Source organism: Lipotes vexillifer, unplaced genomic scaffold, assembly GCF_000442215.2.
Source record: "Lipotes vexillifer unplaced genomic scaffold, Lipotes_vexillifer_v1.1 scaffold159, whole genome shotgun sequence".
Classification (NCBI taxonomy): Eukaryota; Metazoa; Chordata; class Mammalia; order Artiodactyla; family Lipotidae; genus Lipotes; species Lipotes vexillifer.
In genome coordinates this window covers 3,600,069-3,617,457 of record NW_006770589.1, presented here as the reverse complement: position 1 = coordinate 3,617,457, position 17,389 = coordinate 3,600,069, and the positions used below count along the sequence as shown (strand labels likewise).

The 17,389-nt window shown below is 38.5% G+C and overlaps 1 protein-coding gene, 1 non-coding gene and 1 pseudogene across 2 annotated transcripts in view; 1 reads left to right on the top strand and 2 right to left on the bottom strand.

Annotated features, from left to right (window-relative positions):
• Nucleotides 1-771: 771 nt before the first annotated feature.
• LOC103071688 (eukaryotic translation initiation factor 2 subunit 3 pseudogene) lies at nt 772-9,097 on the bottom strand (annotated as a pseudogene).
• On the bottom strand, nt 7,399-7,471 carry TRNAR-CCG (transfer RNA arginine (anticodon CCG)). Its single transcript has one exon. It is a non-coding gene; the product is annotated as a tRNA-Arg (tRNA).
• A 4,279-nt stretch (nt 9,098-13,376) lies between the features above and the next one.
• MFSD8 (major facilitator superfamily domain containing 8) overlaps nt 13,377-17,389 on the top strand; it is a 41,808-nt gene continuing 37,795 nt past the window's right edge. Inside the window, exon 1 of the mRNA XM_007446258.1 lies at nt 13,377-13,464. Within this exon, the coding sequence (XP_007446320.1) occupies nt 13,400-13,464 (65 nt within the window). The 5' untranslated portion in view covers nt 13,377-13,399. The remainder of the gene's footprint in view (nt 13,465-17,389) is intronic.

The following is a 17,389-nucleotide window of genomic DNA, read 5'->3' as shown; positions in this document are numbered from 1 at the left end:
TGTGACTTTGAGCAAGTCACTTATCCTTTCTGTAACCCATCTGTAAAACAGGGATAATGACAGTACTTACCTCAGATTGGTATGAGAAATAAATGAGTTACTATACTTGAAGCACTTAAACAGCACTTTGCAAATTTAAGTGCTATACTTATTAATAATAGCAACATTATTATTGATTATCCTTATAACTCTATTTAATACTCAAACCTGTATTTCCATGTTCTATATATTTATTAACTCCTGATGATAACTAATGAAAGATATATTTGATCCCTTCTCCCCACCACCTAATTTTAGTTGATATGTTTTTACTGCTTATCTTTATAACTTTAAGTATACTAATATCTCTAATCCTTAAATGATAGCTCTATAACTGATTGTGAAAGCTGAGGAAATCTGTGTACTTTCTTTTTTTTTTTTAAGAAGAAAAATTTTATTTCAAACAGGTTCAGTGGTATGTGTGCTACAGCAAAGGCTGATTGTAGCAGTTTCCTTTCAAACCTGCACTGATGTATAAATTAGACGTTATTTGGGAATGATTAATTTCTGGTAAAATGTAGATTCAATCCAACATTACACCAATTTTTACATTTATTGTAGACCCTATTTTAGTACTAGAGGTTAAATTTTCATCACCAAAAAATGAGAATATCCTTACAGCTACTCCTAAGGTAATGAGCTGTGAAATTAATTCCTCACTATTGCTTTGAAAATATACCCCTAGGTTGTTAAGAGAAATTCCAATTTCATCCAAATCTGTTATTTAATTCTTCAGTCATCATCTACTGTTGGCTTGATTGTCATTCCTCTTCTTATTTGACCCCAACCAATTAAATGCCAGTGTTTCTTAACTCTTCGGCTAAGGGCAATTTTTTCTCCTACTTCTGTGCGCACAGGATTAGTCAAAAACGATTTTGCCCAAATCAGCCTTGACTGCACTAACTCTTCCTCCTGTCAACAGGGATCCTATGTTCACCGTAAGTACTTCATTCTTAGACAGCTTTTGCACTTTTGCCGCTTTCTCGTCTCCTTCAGTGAGTACACCTAGAAGCCGTCTAAGCAGGAAATAGGAAATTTCCAATTCTGTGAAGACCTCAGGTAAAGCTCCAACTGCACCAAGTACCTGCCCCACCATTCCGTCAGCCTGGCACAAAGTGTGATCAATTTTTGTTCCAACTCCAATAAGACCTGGAGCAGCATACTGAAGATCATTATGCTGTGCGAAAAGCAATACAGTTTTGGAAAAGATGGGTGTACACGTGAGTTTTCCTTCACTATCGTTGGAAACAATACCAGGTATGACTTCTATCTCCTGGCCCACCTTTAATACTCCTTTTAGAATACTACCACCAGCTACACCCGCCTTAAGGTCATCAACTTCACAGCCAGATTTGTTGACACCAAAGGATCTAATAACAATAAGTTGGTGTTCTGAAGTAAAGTCTCTTGGGGGTACTGCAATTTTCTTTACTATGTACTCACAGACAACTTCAATATTGTATTTTAGCTGAGCAGAAATTGGAATAGGAGCTCCTTCTGCTACTGTACCTTGTACAAGTTCAAGGATCTGTTCATACTGTTCTTTAGCCTGGCTTTCTTTTACCATTTCAATTTTATTTTGTAGAATCAAAATATGCTTCAGTTTCATGATTTCTATCACAGCCAGGTGTTCAGAAGTCTGAGGCTGAGGACAAAACTAGTTACCAGCTATCAAGAGAAGAGCTGCATCCATCACTGCGGCACCGTTCAGCATAGTAGCCATCAAAATATCATGGCCAGGACAGTCAACAAAGGAAACATGTCTGACTAATCTGAAGTTCCCTTTGGTCCCTGGAATGTCTGTAGGAAACTCATCGGGTGTACCACTTCCACAGGATCTATAACATTCTAGCTGAGGACAACTAGGGTCGTCAAGTTTATAAATCTTAGCATTAGCATAGCCAAGTTTGATTGTAATATTTCTTTCTAGTTCATTTTTGAACCTGACAGTGTGAACTCCAGAAATAGCTTTTACAACAGTAGATTTCCCATGAGCTACATGACCAATTGTACCTATATGAATTGTGGCCTGTCTGCTGATAACTTCATGTGAAAGTGGCGTCAACCTGGTAACACCGAAGTGTTGAGATCTTGCCGAGAAAGGTGCGGCTGCCCTAAAGTCACACCAGCCTCACCCTCCCGCCATCTTGCCTGGAGAGAATCTGTGTACTTTCTACCTTCTCTTTCTTTTCTGCCTCTAACTCTTGTAAATTATATCAATTCTATGTTGTCAGACTTTACATTCATATTCTTAGTCTTAGAGATAGTTGTATTCAATGATCATTACCATTCCTTCTGCAGCAATTAATAAAATAGAAAATTTTAAAAAAATCAATGAGAACACAAATAATTCTTTAAGAACACTAATAGATACTTCAGATGGGTTTATGGTAAGAATGTAAGAATATTTTAGAGTAACTTACTACATTAACTAAACAGAAAAAAAAATGTCTTAGAGATATAAAGAAAACAAGCAAAAAAAACCCTCCTAGCATCTGATTCAACTCAGCATCCAGACATAATTATAAAGAAAAAAAAAATCTAGGAATATAAGAAAGCATCATTAACTTGATGTAACATATCAAACAAAAATGTACAGAAAACATCATATTTAATGATGAAATTTTAGAAGTATTCCCTTAAAAGTGAGGGACAAGAATTTCCACTATTATCACTTCCATTCTAAAATGGTACAGGATATCCTAAGCTGAAAAAAAAATAATAAAAAGTTTGAAAGATTAGAAAAGGGGGAGAAAACCTGCCATTACACACAAAGGGTATGACTATTATTGAGAAAATCCAAGTGAGTCAACAAAGTATTAGAACTTATTAGTTATTACTAAGTTCAATAAAAGGTGCCAGGGCAATTGGTTATCCATGTGGGAAAAAATTAAATTAAATCCCAACACATCATACTAAGTACACAAACAAAAAATCCATGTGGATTAGGATTAGAGACCTAAGCATAAAAAGTGAAACTGTAAACTTTCAGAAGAGCACACAAGAGACCATAATCAGAGAAAATAGAGCAAATATTCCAAGACTTTAAAGAAAATGGTTGATTCAACAAACGCTCATTGAAAATGAGCTCCATTAAGAAATGAAAAGACAAGCCAAAGACTGTGAGACAATATTTGCAAAACATCTATTTGATAAAGGACATGTATTCAAAATATTCAAAGAACTCTTAAAACCCAGCAATAAGAAAAGAAACAACCCAATTAAAAAATGGACAAAAGAGCAGAGAGGACTTTTAGGCAAACTACTTTGTATGATACTGTAATGGTAAATACAGGATATTATATATGTGTCAAAACCCACACAACTGTATAACACAGAGTATATTCTAAGGTAAACTATGGACTTCAGTTAATAATAATATATCAATATTGAGTTCATCAAGTGCAACAAATGTACCACACTAATGCAAGATGTGAATAGGGAAACTGTGGGGTAGGGGAAGAAGGGATATGGGAACTCTCTGTACTATCTTGCTCAAGTTTTCTGTAAACCTAAAACTGTTATAAATAATAAAGTCTATTAATTTAAATTTAAAAGTCCAAAAGATGATTTCTCATAAGGTTTTTAAGAGTAGTTCTACATACCTTTAAATGTGAAGAAATTCCATTAGGATTCCACACAGAGCTTCTGTCACCATTATTGTATCAAGATATTATATCACTGTAGCAGTTTTAGTATATCAATGTGTTGAATGAATCTATCAAATATCAATCATATAAGATTTCTGTAGACTTTATTCATTATAGTTTATAGGAGGAAAACCAATTCCATTTAAAGAAGAGGACAAAAGCAAAAATCAATTTGACAAACGCTTATGTACTCACTTATTTGCCACTTCCTCCGAAAAAATATATTTTTAAAAATTTCCTAAAACATTCTAAGAATTTTCAATAGTCACCTTGAAAGTTAATCCAGAACTGAATGACATAAGCTTCCAAGTAGCTTATACTTACAAATGATGATAAAATACATTTTCTGGCTTTCTTTAACCACTTTACAAAAATATAGTCAATATTTTATTATAAATATAGTCAAAATTTAATGTTAAAGGAAAAATGTCGATAATCTTCAAAAACTGATTTCCATAATTTTTCTACTCAATTGATTTGCATTGCTAATCAGAGAGGGGAACTCCTGTTATTAAATTTATGGCAATGGTTAAAGCCTTTATGTGTTATTACTTAAACCTACCAACTTTTGTTTTCAACTTAATCTTATAGGGGTAAAAAAACTAAGAATCCCTTTACCTTAAGGCACCAGCCTCTTAAATGGCTTTCTCTGATTGAACGATTTTAAAGATTTGTTATGAAATTATACACTATTTTCAAGCTTTCCTTAATTACACATCTCTACATATTTACAACTCTGTGGTATTCTAACATTAATGTAGTTTGCTGTAAAATCCTTTGCTGTTGCCTAGTGAAGTCAAAGTCCAAGTACAATAATAATTATCCTATGAAGTATGAATATCCAGACCCAAACTACCAGCAAAGAGCTATGATGAAAGGCTACCATCACTTGAACATGTAGAGAGGCTGCAGAGATAGTGCAGAAAGGTAAAGTTTGGAAACATTTTCCCAAGTAAAGATTTAGGAGTTCACTACAGTTTGTCGTTGTTGCTGTTTGTGTAAATTTTTTATAACCTGAAGTATAACTTAAGAGTAGAAATCATAAGTATAACTTGATTTAGTTTCATAAAATGAACAACCTATATTTTATCTGTGATGATTATAGTTAAAGGTGGTAGCAAAAGAGCAGGAAAGGTTGTATAGAAAAATCGAAGTTTTAACTGAGTCTTCAGAAATTCGTTTATATAATCAAACCAGTCCACTGCACCACATCCAAGAGAACTCCCTAACACACTGCAGTTAAGTGTAAAATTCAGTTTTTTTTAATGTTAAATTCCTCTTTCTCATTGGAGGTCACTTGGGATTTTGCTTAGTGGGGGTTCATAGTTGGTACCTCTATCATCAAACTGAGTACTAATGCATCTGTAAAAACTATTCTTAGCTTGCAAGCCATACAAAAAACAGGCAGTTGGCCCATAGGTCACAGTTTGCTTACCCCTGAGCTAGAAAATCAAATAAATCATAGGTATGTCACAAATGTCACAATATTGCCACAAATGCAAAGATACAACTATAAAATCCTATATTTATTACAATTATAAATTATCCAAATCCTATAAAATGTCATAAATACAATGCAGGTATTGATTTTAAGAGAATTCATTATGTCACAGGGTAGACCTAAAATTTGTATTCGATCTAAAATAAACACTAGTTTTTTAATTAGCCATGTTCTCTCTGTCTTCTTAAAATTTAGAATTTGGTAGCTAAAAAGTGGAAGCAACCCAAGTGTCTATCAATGAATAGGCAAAATGTGGTATATATATATATATACACATATATATATATGGCACATTATTCAGCCTTAAAAAGGAATGAAATTCTAACAAATGCTACAACACCGATGAACCTTGAGGACATTAGCCTAAGTGAAACAAGCCAGTCACAAAAAGACAAATACTGTATGATTCTACTTTTACGAGGTACCTAGAGCAGCCAGATTCATAAACAGAAAGCAGAATGGTGGTTACCAGGGGCTGAGGGGAAGGGGGATGGAGGGGGTAATGGGTATACAGTTTCAGTTTTGCCAGTCGAAAAGAGTTCTGTAGATGGATGGTGATGACAGTTGCACAACAGTATGATTGAACCTAATACCACTAAACTGTACACTTAAAAATGGTTAAGATGGTAAATTTTATGTGATGTGTATTTTACCACAAAAAATATGAAAAAATTTTAGAAACTGGAGTTAATTTGATAGCTTCTCAACAAAATTTTTCAGAGGAAGTAAACTGACACTTTCCCTCTTAACAACTTCCTCAGTAAGCAGTTCATTATTCTATTGATCCTAGAACAGAATTCAAGGCTCTTACTATTCTCTTCAAAAAACACCACTGCATAATTTAAATATTTGAAGGCTTCACTGAGACCTTTAAATAAAAGAATTTGAAAAACAAATTTTGAATCTAGTTGGTTCTCCCCCCACTCCCCCAATCTTCTCACTTTCTTGAGGATTAGTTCCAAGAGCACAGGCTACTTGCACTTCTGCTTCAGGGTGTCATCTAGCTTCAATCAAGGTGTTTGCTGGGCTGCATTCTCATTTGGAAGCTTGAATGGAGAAGAACTCGCTTCCAAACTCACTCAGGTTGTTAGCAAAATTCACTTCCTTGCAGCTGTGACTGAGAGCTTCAACATTTTTCTGTTTATCAGCCAGAGGCCAGCCTCAGCTCCTAGGGGCTATTCACAGTTCCCTACCACATGGCTCTCTTCATAGGAAGTTCACAACATGGCAGCTTACTTCTTTAAGGCCAACAGGAGAGTAAGAGTTAGTGTGCTAACAAGACAAAGTCTTAATGTAACCATGGGAGTGTTATCCCATCAACTTTGCCATATAACATAATCATGGAAGTGACATCCAATCACCTTTTCCATATTCTATTGGTTAGAAGGCAAATCAGAGGTCCTGTCCACACTCAGAGGGAGGGGATTACACAAAGGAGTACACATCAGAGGATAGGATCATGAGGGCCACCTTAGAGACTGTCACGCTGGGAGAAACCAATTATACACCTCAGCCTTTGAGTTAGATGTCTGGGCTGACACCCTCAGGGCTTTCAATGGCAGAGGTGACAATTACCATTTTCTTATTTTCCTACCAATAGGAAAACAAATAAATTCCTTAGACCTTAATAAACATTTGTTTACAAGCATGTGAGCTCTTGAAAGTTTGCCTAAATCATGTTTATATATTTCCACTCACTCAAAAACACCGGCCCAGGGCTTCCCTGGTGGCGCAGTGCTTGAGAGTCCGCCTGCCGATGCAGGAGACGCGGGTTCGTGCCCCGTTTCGGGAAGATCCCACATGCCGCGGAGCGGCTGGGCCCGTGAGCCATGGCCACTGAGCCTGCGCGTCCGGAGCCTGTGCTCCGCAAATGGGAGAGGCCACAACAGTGAGAGGCCCGCATAACGCAAGGGAAAAAAAAAAAAAAACACCGGCCCAGAAAAACAAACAAAACCCCCCCAAACAAAATAGAAACCCTTGCATCTTAGTATTTTTTTTTTGGTAGCATTTTGTTTTTTACTCACTAAACAAATGATAAAAGGCAAATTGGCTTCTGAAATGCTGTCCTCATTATATACATTTTCTAATTTAGTACAATTATTATTTTTTAAAATTATTTATTTATTCGGCTGCACCAGGTCTTAGCTGTGGCATGCGGGATCTTCAGTTGTGGCATGAGAACTCCTAGTTGTGGCATGTGGGATCTAGTTCCCTGACCAGGGATCGAACCCGGGCCCCCTGCATTCGGAGTGCGGAGTCTTAGCCACTGGACCACCAGGGAAGTCCCTAGTGCAACAGTTAAAATCAAGTAAGTATATATAGTATATGTTTAAATTGCTTGACCAGCTTTTTCTTTTTCTTTTTTTTTTTCTTTAAAGGGTAAATGTCAGTATGGTATAATAAAGAATGTATCTGGTCTTTGACCCCAGTTCCTGGGGTGGAGCTCCTAAAACTCTTGGAATTTTCTGAGTGATAGGATTGGCTTTATGCTAATGAATGACTCATGGTGGGACCCTAGATAGATTCAGGATGATTTCTGGCTGGTCACTAGAAAGACCAACCATTTGATTAGAGGGCTGACTTTGGGCTAGCCTGACCTCCAGGAGGGGAAAAGAGCCGGAGATTGAGTTGAATCACATGGCTAAGGATCCAATCAATCATGAACACCCCAATAAAAACCCTATAGACACTGCGGCATGGTAGAGCTTCTTGGTTAATGTACATACATTGGAGGGTGATGTGCACTGACTCCAGGGTAAAAGGGAATGGAAGCTTCACATTCCCTCTCATAACTTGCCTTATTTGTCTCTTCATATGGCTGTTCCTAAGTTACTTCCTTTATAAAGAAGCTAGAAGAAGTATAGTATAGTGGTTTACTTAGTTCTTTTTTTTTTTTTTTTTTTTTTGCGGTACGCGGGCCTCTCACTGTTGTGGCCTCTCCCGTTGTGGAGCACAGGCTCCGGACGCACAGGCTCAGCGGCCATGGCTCACGGGCCCAGCCGCTCCGTGGCACGTGGGATCCTCCCGGACGGGGACCCGAACCCGTGTCCCCTGCATCGGCAGGCAGACTCTCAACCACTGCACCACCAGGGAAGCCCTACTTAGTTCTTTTGAGTTGTTCTAGCAAATTATTGATCCAAGGGGGTTACAGGAACCCCCAAATCTGTAGCCAAGTCAGTCAAATGTCTGGCTGGCATCAGAAGAAATGGCATCTGGAGAACTGAACCTTTAACTGGTGGGATCTGCACTGACTCCTGTAGTGTTAATCTATGGGTGATTAATATCAGAGTTGAATTGAGTATACCCAGCTGTGGTAGAAATGGAACAGTTTATTCTTTATCCAAATAGCAAAATTCTGAATTAGTGTTCTGTATTTCAAATAAGAGACCAACTCTTTTTATATATTAAGATATGCAACTCTATTCAGGGGGGTTCTAGAGCATAAGGAAAAAATTCCGAGTGATGAATGATGATTTTAATTTTTTACTCTTTGTGAAACTGTGCAACTCAGATTGGGACTTGAACCCATGGGCCAGGGCTTGAACCCAGCCAAAACCCAGACTGGGACTCGAACCCACAGTCTTTTAACTGAGATCACACACCTGGTCTCAGGACTTAATGAAGCTCAGGTTCTTGATGTCTCATTGCAGAAAGAATTCAGGGAGAGACAAAGTGAAAGGTAAGAAGTGGATTTATTTAGAGAGAAACACAATCCACAGAGTGTGGGCCAACTCAGAAGGTGAGAAAGGCACCAGGGTATGAGGCTGTCAGTTTTCATAGGGGTGGGTAATTCCATAGGCTAATGAGCGGGAGGAGTATTCCAGCTATTTCAGGAAGGGGCGGGGATTTCCAGAAATTGGGCCACCATCCACTTTTTGACCTTTATGGTCAGCCTTGGAACGGTCATGGCGCCTGTAGGTGTGTCATTTAGCTTGCTGATGTGTTAAAATGAGCGTATCCTGAGGCTTAAGGTCTAGTGGAAGTCAACTAGTCTGCCATCTTGGACCTATTTGGTTCTAATCAGTTTATGTCATGTCCTCAGGCTTTGTCATTCTTTTAAAGGTTGTGCCCTGCACCCTTCCCTCCTGTTTCACTTGGGTCTTTCTGGAATTGTTAAAAAAATAGCACTGATACATTTTCATGTACATTTATTAAACTGCAGGAGAACAATAGCATGTCATTACAACACAGGACTTCATTATCTTTTGCAAGTATTATAGACTACTTATTTTCTCTACAGTGGCAGGAAAAGAATGGGGGCCAATATCTTCCCTTGTAACATCCATGGCTTCAAAAGCAATATGCATATTCCATGTCAGTGTAAAAAAGAAAAAAATTCCAACACTCATGTTTTACAGTAAGAAGAAAAGTACTAAACTATTCATGAGACAACCCATTTTTCTACACAGTATTCTTCTGGGGTGGTAATAGATAAACAAGCTAAGACAAACATGCAAAAGTACAAAGTTGCCAGAGAACAGGAAAAGACCTGAGAAAAATGAACTCTTCAAGTATTTTGTAAAGTTCTATATTTATTAGGTGCCTAAATTGTTTAGGCATTTCTAATTTTCAACCCTATACTAGGAAAGATGCTGAATCACTTTAATTTCATGTAATATAGGCCATAAGAGTCAGCACTCCAAATCTAGAGCCAGCATTTTCCTTGCTACATTTACCTGACAGTAAACAACTGACCAATCATGAACAGAAAGCAAATCAAACACACACATGGCTTATGATAATCTTCATTCTGGGAGTCTGAGGTTACACAGATCTTCTTAAATCCCATTTCAGCCCCAAGAATGATATAAAATACCAGGTTTTCTGGGATGCTCTAAACATGTAGGTCTTTCTAGGCAGGGCTAACTGCTATCCAGTGCCACCATGAACAGATTATAATCCAAGCCCAGGGTAAAGATAACTCCAATATACCAAGAGGAGGCCCCATCTGGAGCCACACCAGATACTTTTTTAAGTCCCCACATTAAGCTGAACTGACACCAGTGAGCTTCTGCAGAAACAGGACCCACTTTTGCAGTGTGTATCAAGCCAAACTGACACAATTGTCATCTATACTTTTATATAGACAATGCAAAAAAGAAAAACAAAGTGAAATTAATATAGAAGTTCTAGTATAGTGCCAAGGAATGAAAAGTCTTTCTTGGAAATGAGCTCTATTGCTAAAATGCCACTCAATGTCTATTTATGCCATCTAGTACTTTTATCGCCTATCACTCAAGTACTTAAGCATTTAAGTGCAACATTAATTGTTTCTGGACTTTTATCCTCATATAGTTGACACATATCTCAAAGGCATATATGAAATAAAAAAAAATACCACCATGTACAAGAATTTTACTCCACAAAAATGCAGACCTAATTTTTATCTTATAATTTCACTTTTAAATCACTTATTTTCAATGCAAGTTTAAGTAGCAGGGTTTAGATACACCGATATCCACTATTAAAATCTATTACCCTACCTCGACAAATTTAATTCCTTTTCATCTTAATTTGGAGAAGAATAAGAAAACAGGAACTTTGTTTATTTGTTTGGAGAGGTATCTCTTCTAGCTGTCTATCTATCTATTCTATTCTAAGCAGTCATCTAAGGAAATACAACAGGTGGACTGTCTCATGTGCTCATGTGAAACATTTAGCAAATAATCAAATCTCTTTTCAAATTTAGTTCTTCTTTTCCATGGGCTTTAAAAGAAGTAATTAGGTTTTTTTTTTTTTTTTTTTTTTTTTTTTGCGGTATGCGGGCCTCTCACTGTTGTGGCTTCTCCCATTGCGGATCACAGGCTCCGGACGCGCAGGCTCAGCGGCCATGGCTCACGGGCCCAGCCTCTCCGCGGCATGTGGGATCTTCCCAGACTGGGGCACGAACCCGTGTCCCCTGCATCGGCAGGCGGACCCCCAACCACTGCGCCACCAGGGAAGCCCCAGTAATTAGGTTTTTAAACAATTTTTTTTAATGTTTACTGTGGATGTATGTTTGTAAGAAATGATTTGTTCCTTTTTTTTTTTTATTGGTACAATACACAGAGCTTATTTAGATTTCACCAGTTGTACATGCATTCATCCCATGTACTTCTGCCATCTGAAGTCATCACTTGGAGGCAACAATGGAAAATAGCAGTGTCAGAAGACCTGGGTTCTTCACTAGCAGTGTGAAGGTGGCTTGAATAAGCCACCTTAAACTATAAAGCGGGAACAATAGCTGGCCTAATACATAACAGCAAATTATTTCATTTATATAAAAATTGATTACTTGTTTTGAAATATTTTAAGAGATATGGGAAAAGAATCTTGACATTCTTTTCATAGGAAGGCTGGTGGTGAAAAGCACAGGCTTTATAGTCAGGAGTCCTGTGTTTCTTGCATTCTAGCTCTGTTGCTAATTGGAGGTGTGACCCTAGGCAAATTACTTAATCTCCATACTTTCAATTTCCTTGTATGCTTGAGACAATCCCACCTCAGAGGATTGTTGTAAGGATGAAATGAGGTAATTCAATAAGTGTTCATTCAACATATATTTATTTAGTAACCATTCTGCTTGGTGCAATACTGGTTAAAAATTCCTTTATTTTATATATATATATATATATATATATATATGCCATACTCTGTGCTAGACTCCAGAGATTAAAAAGAAGCTGAAGATACAGTAAAGCAACATTATGACAAAAAAATACTAATTTTACCCATGTACCTTCTTGGAAACAATCACAGGAATCTGATATGCTTTTGTGAGCTGTTACAAACAAATCTGCAAGACTGAATCCAAGTATACAATGTCAGGTCTGGATTCAGAAGATAATTCTGAACTAGTAGAAAACACATTTCAAGTTTAGCTGTTCACCAGTGGAATGTGTCTAACAGGATACACACAAGGTCACAAACAAGACAAAGATCAGAGTGATGGCATATACCATACAACACATAACCAGTATAGTGCCTGGCATAGGGTAAGTGCTCCTAAATATTGATCGAAAACAACTGAATTTGGGTCTCAACTCTGACACTTTCACACTGAGTGATTCTGGGTAAGTTATTAACTTTTCTAAGCCTTAGTTCTCTGTAAAATAGAAACGTGTCTGTTTTACCTGTCATAGGACAGTTGTGATCAAATGAAATCACATAAGAATGTATCTAGTGCTAATAAAACAGTAACTGTGACACACATGACTACTGCTACCAATTAGCTTACAAGCCTGCTTGTAGGGGTAAGACGTTAATATGTAAGCATCAGGAAAGGAGCACCACCAAGATCTACTGAAAACAAACAAAAACAACCCAGAACATATTTTCTAAAAATGTCATTTTCCTTGTGATAAAAAGATCTGGTCATTGTCAAACTGGTGCTGTGGCTTTTCTAACCCCCAGGTTACAGCTGCAGACTCTGCTGAGTGGCATCTTGCAAAGCGGAAGCTCTCAGTCCACGCAGGCGGCGGTGGGTTCGAATTTGAGGATCATCTTCATCCCAGGTCCTAATAAGGCACTACGGGTAAGGTGCCTTTGTAGTTAGCCAAGCAAGAAAACCACAGCGCGTAGCCACCTCCACCTTCCACAGGGAGAAGGGACAGCCCGCCTGCCCACCTCACTCGTCCCGGGACCCCCGCATCTCCCGCCAAGCCTTGCGCTCTCAGTCCTGCCTACTGGCACGTAGGCAAGCGCGGCAAGAGGCTTGGGAAGCGCGGCCGGGACCGTCTACTTACTCAATGGCCGCTTGGTGGGCGCCTGCTGTCCAGCTGGCCAAGACTCCGAACGCCGCGTCTCTCTAGCCTCTCGGGACTCGCCTTCCTTCTGAGCCCCAACCGCAGCTACAGCAGCCTCTCCAGGAACTGAGAAGCGACAGGGAGCTGACAGGGAAGCTGGGGAAGAGGACGAACCCTGGGCGGGGTGGCTGTTTGGACACGCCCCCGAACCCTCCCCGGCTCTTCCGCGCGTTGTTCCTAGAGGCGTAGAGGCGTGTACCCTGGAGGAGGTTAAGGACTTAGGGCCCCGCCCTTAACCCTCATTATCCTCTCGGCACCGCCCCTCCTCCTGCGGGCCCCCGCCTCTGACCGGGGGTGCTCCGCCCACTCTGGTCGCTGGGCGTGCACGCGCACTTGCTGGCCTGTTTTGACAGCTTCAGGCCGCCTGGAATGGGAGGGAGCAGGAGGTATCGCGAGAATTGGCCCCAAGCCTTGTGGGAGCAGTAATTATGGCGAGCTTAGGGGAAGAGGCTGAGCAGGAGCCGCTCTTAGGCCACAGCATACCCGGAAGCAGGTGAGCGGATGTTGGGGGAAGGCCTTCTGACCCTCCTGCGCTATTGGGACTGGTCCCTTTCCTTGCATCAGGCTTTGTGGGCCGAAGGAGGGGTGTCAGGGTGGCGGGAGCCGGCGGCAGGTTGCGCGAGACTTGGAGATGCGCTTTCATTTCCGCGGGGCGCCTAGAGCCGGCGGGTTCTGGTGAAGGTGTTGAAGAAACGCAAACTTCCTCTTGTACCTTTACACCAACACTGATGCAGCAACCAAGCCTCTGCATTTGGCCCTTTACAGAACTGATTATACGTTTCACACAGTTTTATTCGAGACTTGAAGATACCGATCTCAGTATTCACTTAACTAATTGCCTGATAACTTCTTGATACTTTTTTGCAAGTAAACCTAAGATAAGCTCCCATTTGTCCTATGTCAAATGTATAAATAAAGACTAATTTTTAAGCATTTAAGGGATGAAGTGTATTTTGACCCTTATTATACTGGTTATTTTGACCCTGGAATTGTTAGAGTTTGTTTCTTACTCTGCAGTTATGTATTTAAACCTTTAGGAAAATGAAGTTAAGTATTATTTTAAACATATATAACTATTACAGTAAATTAACTAAATTCACAGGTAAACTTCAGCTGTCAGTGACAGCTGTATATATGTGGAGATATGTTAGTCCCAACATCCCAATTCATCCCACTGCCCCCCCAACCATAAGTTTGTTCTCTACATCTGAGACTCTATTTCTGCTTTGCAAATAGGTTCATCTCTACCATTTTTCTATATTCCACATACAAGTGATATCATGATATTTTTCTCTTTTTACTTCACTCTGTATGACAATCTCTAGATCTGTCCACATCTCTTCAAGTGGTACTGCTTCCTTCTTTTTTATGGCTGAGTAATATTCCATTGTATATATGTCCCACATCTTCTTTATCCATTTCTCTGTCGATGGACATTGAGGTTGCTTCCGTGTCCTGTCTATTGTGAATAGTGCTGCAGTGAACATTGGGGTTCATGCATCCTTTCGAATTATGGTTTTCTCTGGATGTATGCCTAGGAGTGGGATTGCTGGATCATGTGGTAGCTCTATTTTTAGTTTTTTAAGGATCCTCCATACTGTTCTCCATAGGGGCTGTACCAATTTACATTCCCACCAACCGTATAGGAGGGTTCTCTTTTCTCTACACTCTCTCCAGCATTTATCATTTGTAGAATTTTTGTTGATGGCCATTCTGACCAGTGTGAGGTGATACCTCATTGTAGTTTTGATTTGCATTTCTCTAATAATTAATGATGTTGAGCATCTTTTCATGTATTTGTTGCCCATCTGTATGTTTTCTTTGGAGAAAGGTCTGTTTAGATCTTCTGCCCAGGTTTTGATTGGGTTGTTTGTGGGTTTTTTTTGATATTGAGCTGCATGTGCAGTTGGTATATTTTGGAGATTATTCCCTTGTCAGTTGCTTCGTTTACAAATATTTTCTACTATTCTGAGGGTTGTCTTTTCGTTTTGTTTATGGTTTCTTTTGTTGTGCAAAAGCTTTTAAGTTTAATTAGGTCTCATTTGTTTATTTTTGTTTTTATTTTCATTACTCTAGGAGATGGTAGAAAAAGATCTTGCTGTGATTTATGTCAGAGAGTATTCTGCCTATATTTTCCTCTAAGAGTTTTATACAGTAGTATCCAACCTTACATTTAGGTCCTTAATCCTTTGAGTTTATTTCTGTGTATGAGCACCAAACCTTTTTTAAAAATCACTTTGTTTGAAACCCTTTGGAAAATGTATTTGTCAGGTCCCTGATTTACTAAATGGAATATATGGAATGTAATTTTGTTTACATTTTATCTTGAGATCATTAAAATGAATGTCACTGCTGAAATATATTGTGTAGAGTGACATCCTCCAGGCCTAATAAGGCATTTGGGACTATGTGCTGCTATACTGATTTGTTCTACAGTGCTATACTTTTCACATCTCTTTTTCATTTTTCAGCCTATTCTGTTTCTGGCAGACTATTCCTCATCATGTTTTTGTTATCTGTTGGCAACCTCTGTTTTTGTTGCTGTCTGCAAACTTCTCCCAACTTTTCTTTGGGACTTCTAGTTTGCTGTGGCTTTGAAAATCATGTATCTAAGCTTAATAGAATTGTAGGGAGTTAGAACATGGAAGCTCTGACTGAAAGCTAAAGATCTCTCGTATTAATCAAGTGCATGAGCTTGAGTACAAGGATTTTGTGATTTTTGGATTTCTCAGCATTGTTTTTGCTTCCTCCTAATTCTTGGTTGTTTTCCAGATAGATTTCAGGATCCTTGAGTTATGGTTAGATGTATTCTTACGGTACATTCTGTCACTTTGTCCAAATAAACCTACTTTAAAAGGGGATTTTTTTTTCTTTCTCTTTTGTTCAAGTAATTGATGCTCATTAGGGTCCATTTAAATTCAGATGTTCTGCCTATCTGAATTTAATTTCTAGATTTAGCATTTTTAAAATAAAAAGGGAGTATTTTGAGAATAATTCAATAAGTGTACTGTCTTTAAAAACGTAGATTCCCTAGTAAAGGGAACGTATGTAAAACTAACTGGCAAGCCCTGTTCACTTTGAGTAAATTGCAAAAACATGAGTCTAGTTCACCACCAACCTCAGCCTTTCATCAAGTCCTCAGGAATCCCCACTGACCCTATCCATAGAATTTAAGAGACCAGGGTTGGCAGACTTGTCCTGTAAAGGCCCATATGGTAAATATTTTAGGCTTTGCAGGCCAGGAGGCAAAATCAAAGTTATTATATAGGTACTTAGATAACAAGAAAGAAAATAAATTTCCACAAAATTTTGTAGTAATGAAATTTAAAATGTAATAATAAATGAGTACAATTTTTTGTAATACAAGTCTAATAATGAATATTATTGTTCATTGTCAATGTTATTGTCAAAGTTAATGTTTTCTGTCATGAAATTGATCACAAATATTCAACTGTAAAAACCATTCTTAGCTCATGGGCTACACAAAACCATGTGATAGGCCAGATTTGGCCTATTAGACTGTAGTTTGCTGATCCCTCTCTTAGAATATCCTAAAGTATTATAGGTGCTTAAAATTTTTCTTTGCAATGTTAGCCTAGTCTCTGTAAAACAAATATTACTAGAACTTATGGTTGTATACAAGATACTTTTATAGAACATTCTCAATTTATTTCTGTCTTTTAATTTCTGTAACTTTTATACCATTACACTATTTTGTCAGTGACCACACACTGCTTTCTCTTATCCTCTTTCAGTATGGGTTCTTTTTTGCTGTTCAGTAGTTCACAGATGCTCTCTCTGGTAAAAGTACAATTTTATTTTTCCCCTCAGTAAATCCATGTGTATTCCTCGTAGTTTTTTTTTTTTTTTTTTCCTCGTAGTTTTTGAGTCGCAACTTTGATAAACATGCTATCATTTAAAAAAAATTATTATTTATTTGTTTATTTTATTTTTGGCTGTGTTGGGTCTTCGTTTCTGTGCGAGGGCTTTCTCTAGTTGTGGCAAGTGGGGGCCACTCTTCATCGCGGTGAGCGGGCCTCTCACTGTCGTGGCCTCTCTTGTTGCGGAGCACAGGCTCCAGACGCGCAGGCTCAGTAGTTGTGGCTCACGGGCCTAGTTGCTCCGCGGCATGTGGGAACTTCCCAGACCAGGGCTCGAACCCGTGTCCCCTGCATTAGCAGGCAGATTCTCAACCACTGCGCCACCAGGGAAGCCCCATGCTATCATTTGAGGTATAGTTTGTAATGAAAATTTGGGACAGGACAAAACCCTTTAATTTAGCATTGCAACTTTACTTGAAGGATAATCTCAAATGGAGAACTAATACCAGAATACAGCAATGATAATAGAAAGGAATCAAAAAGTTAAACAAATCACGTTGGAATGTAATAAAAATGGTAACTTGATTGAAGGACAGT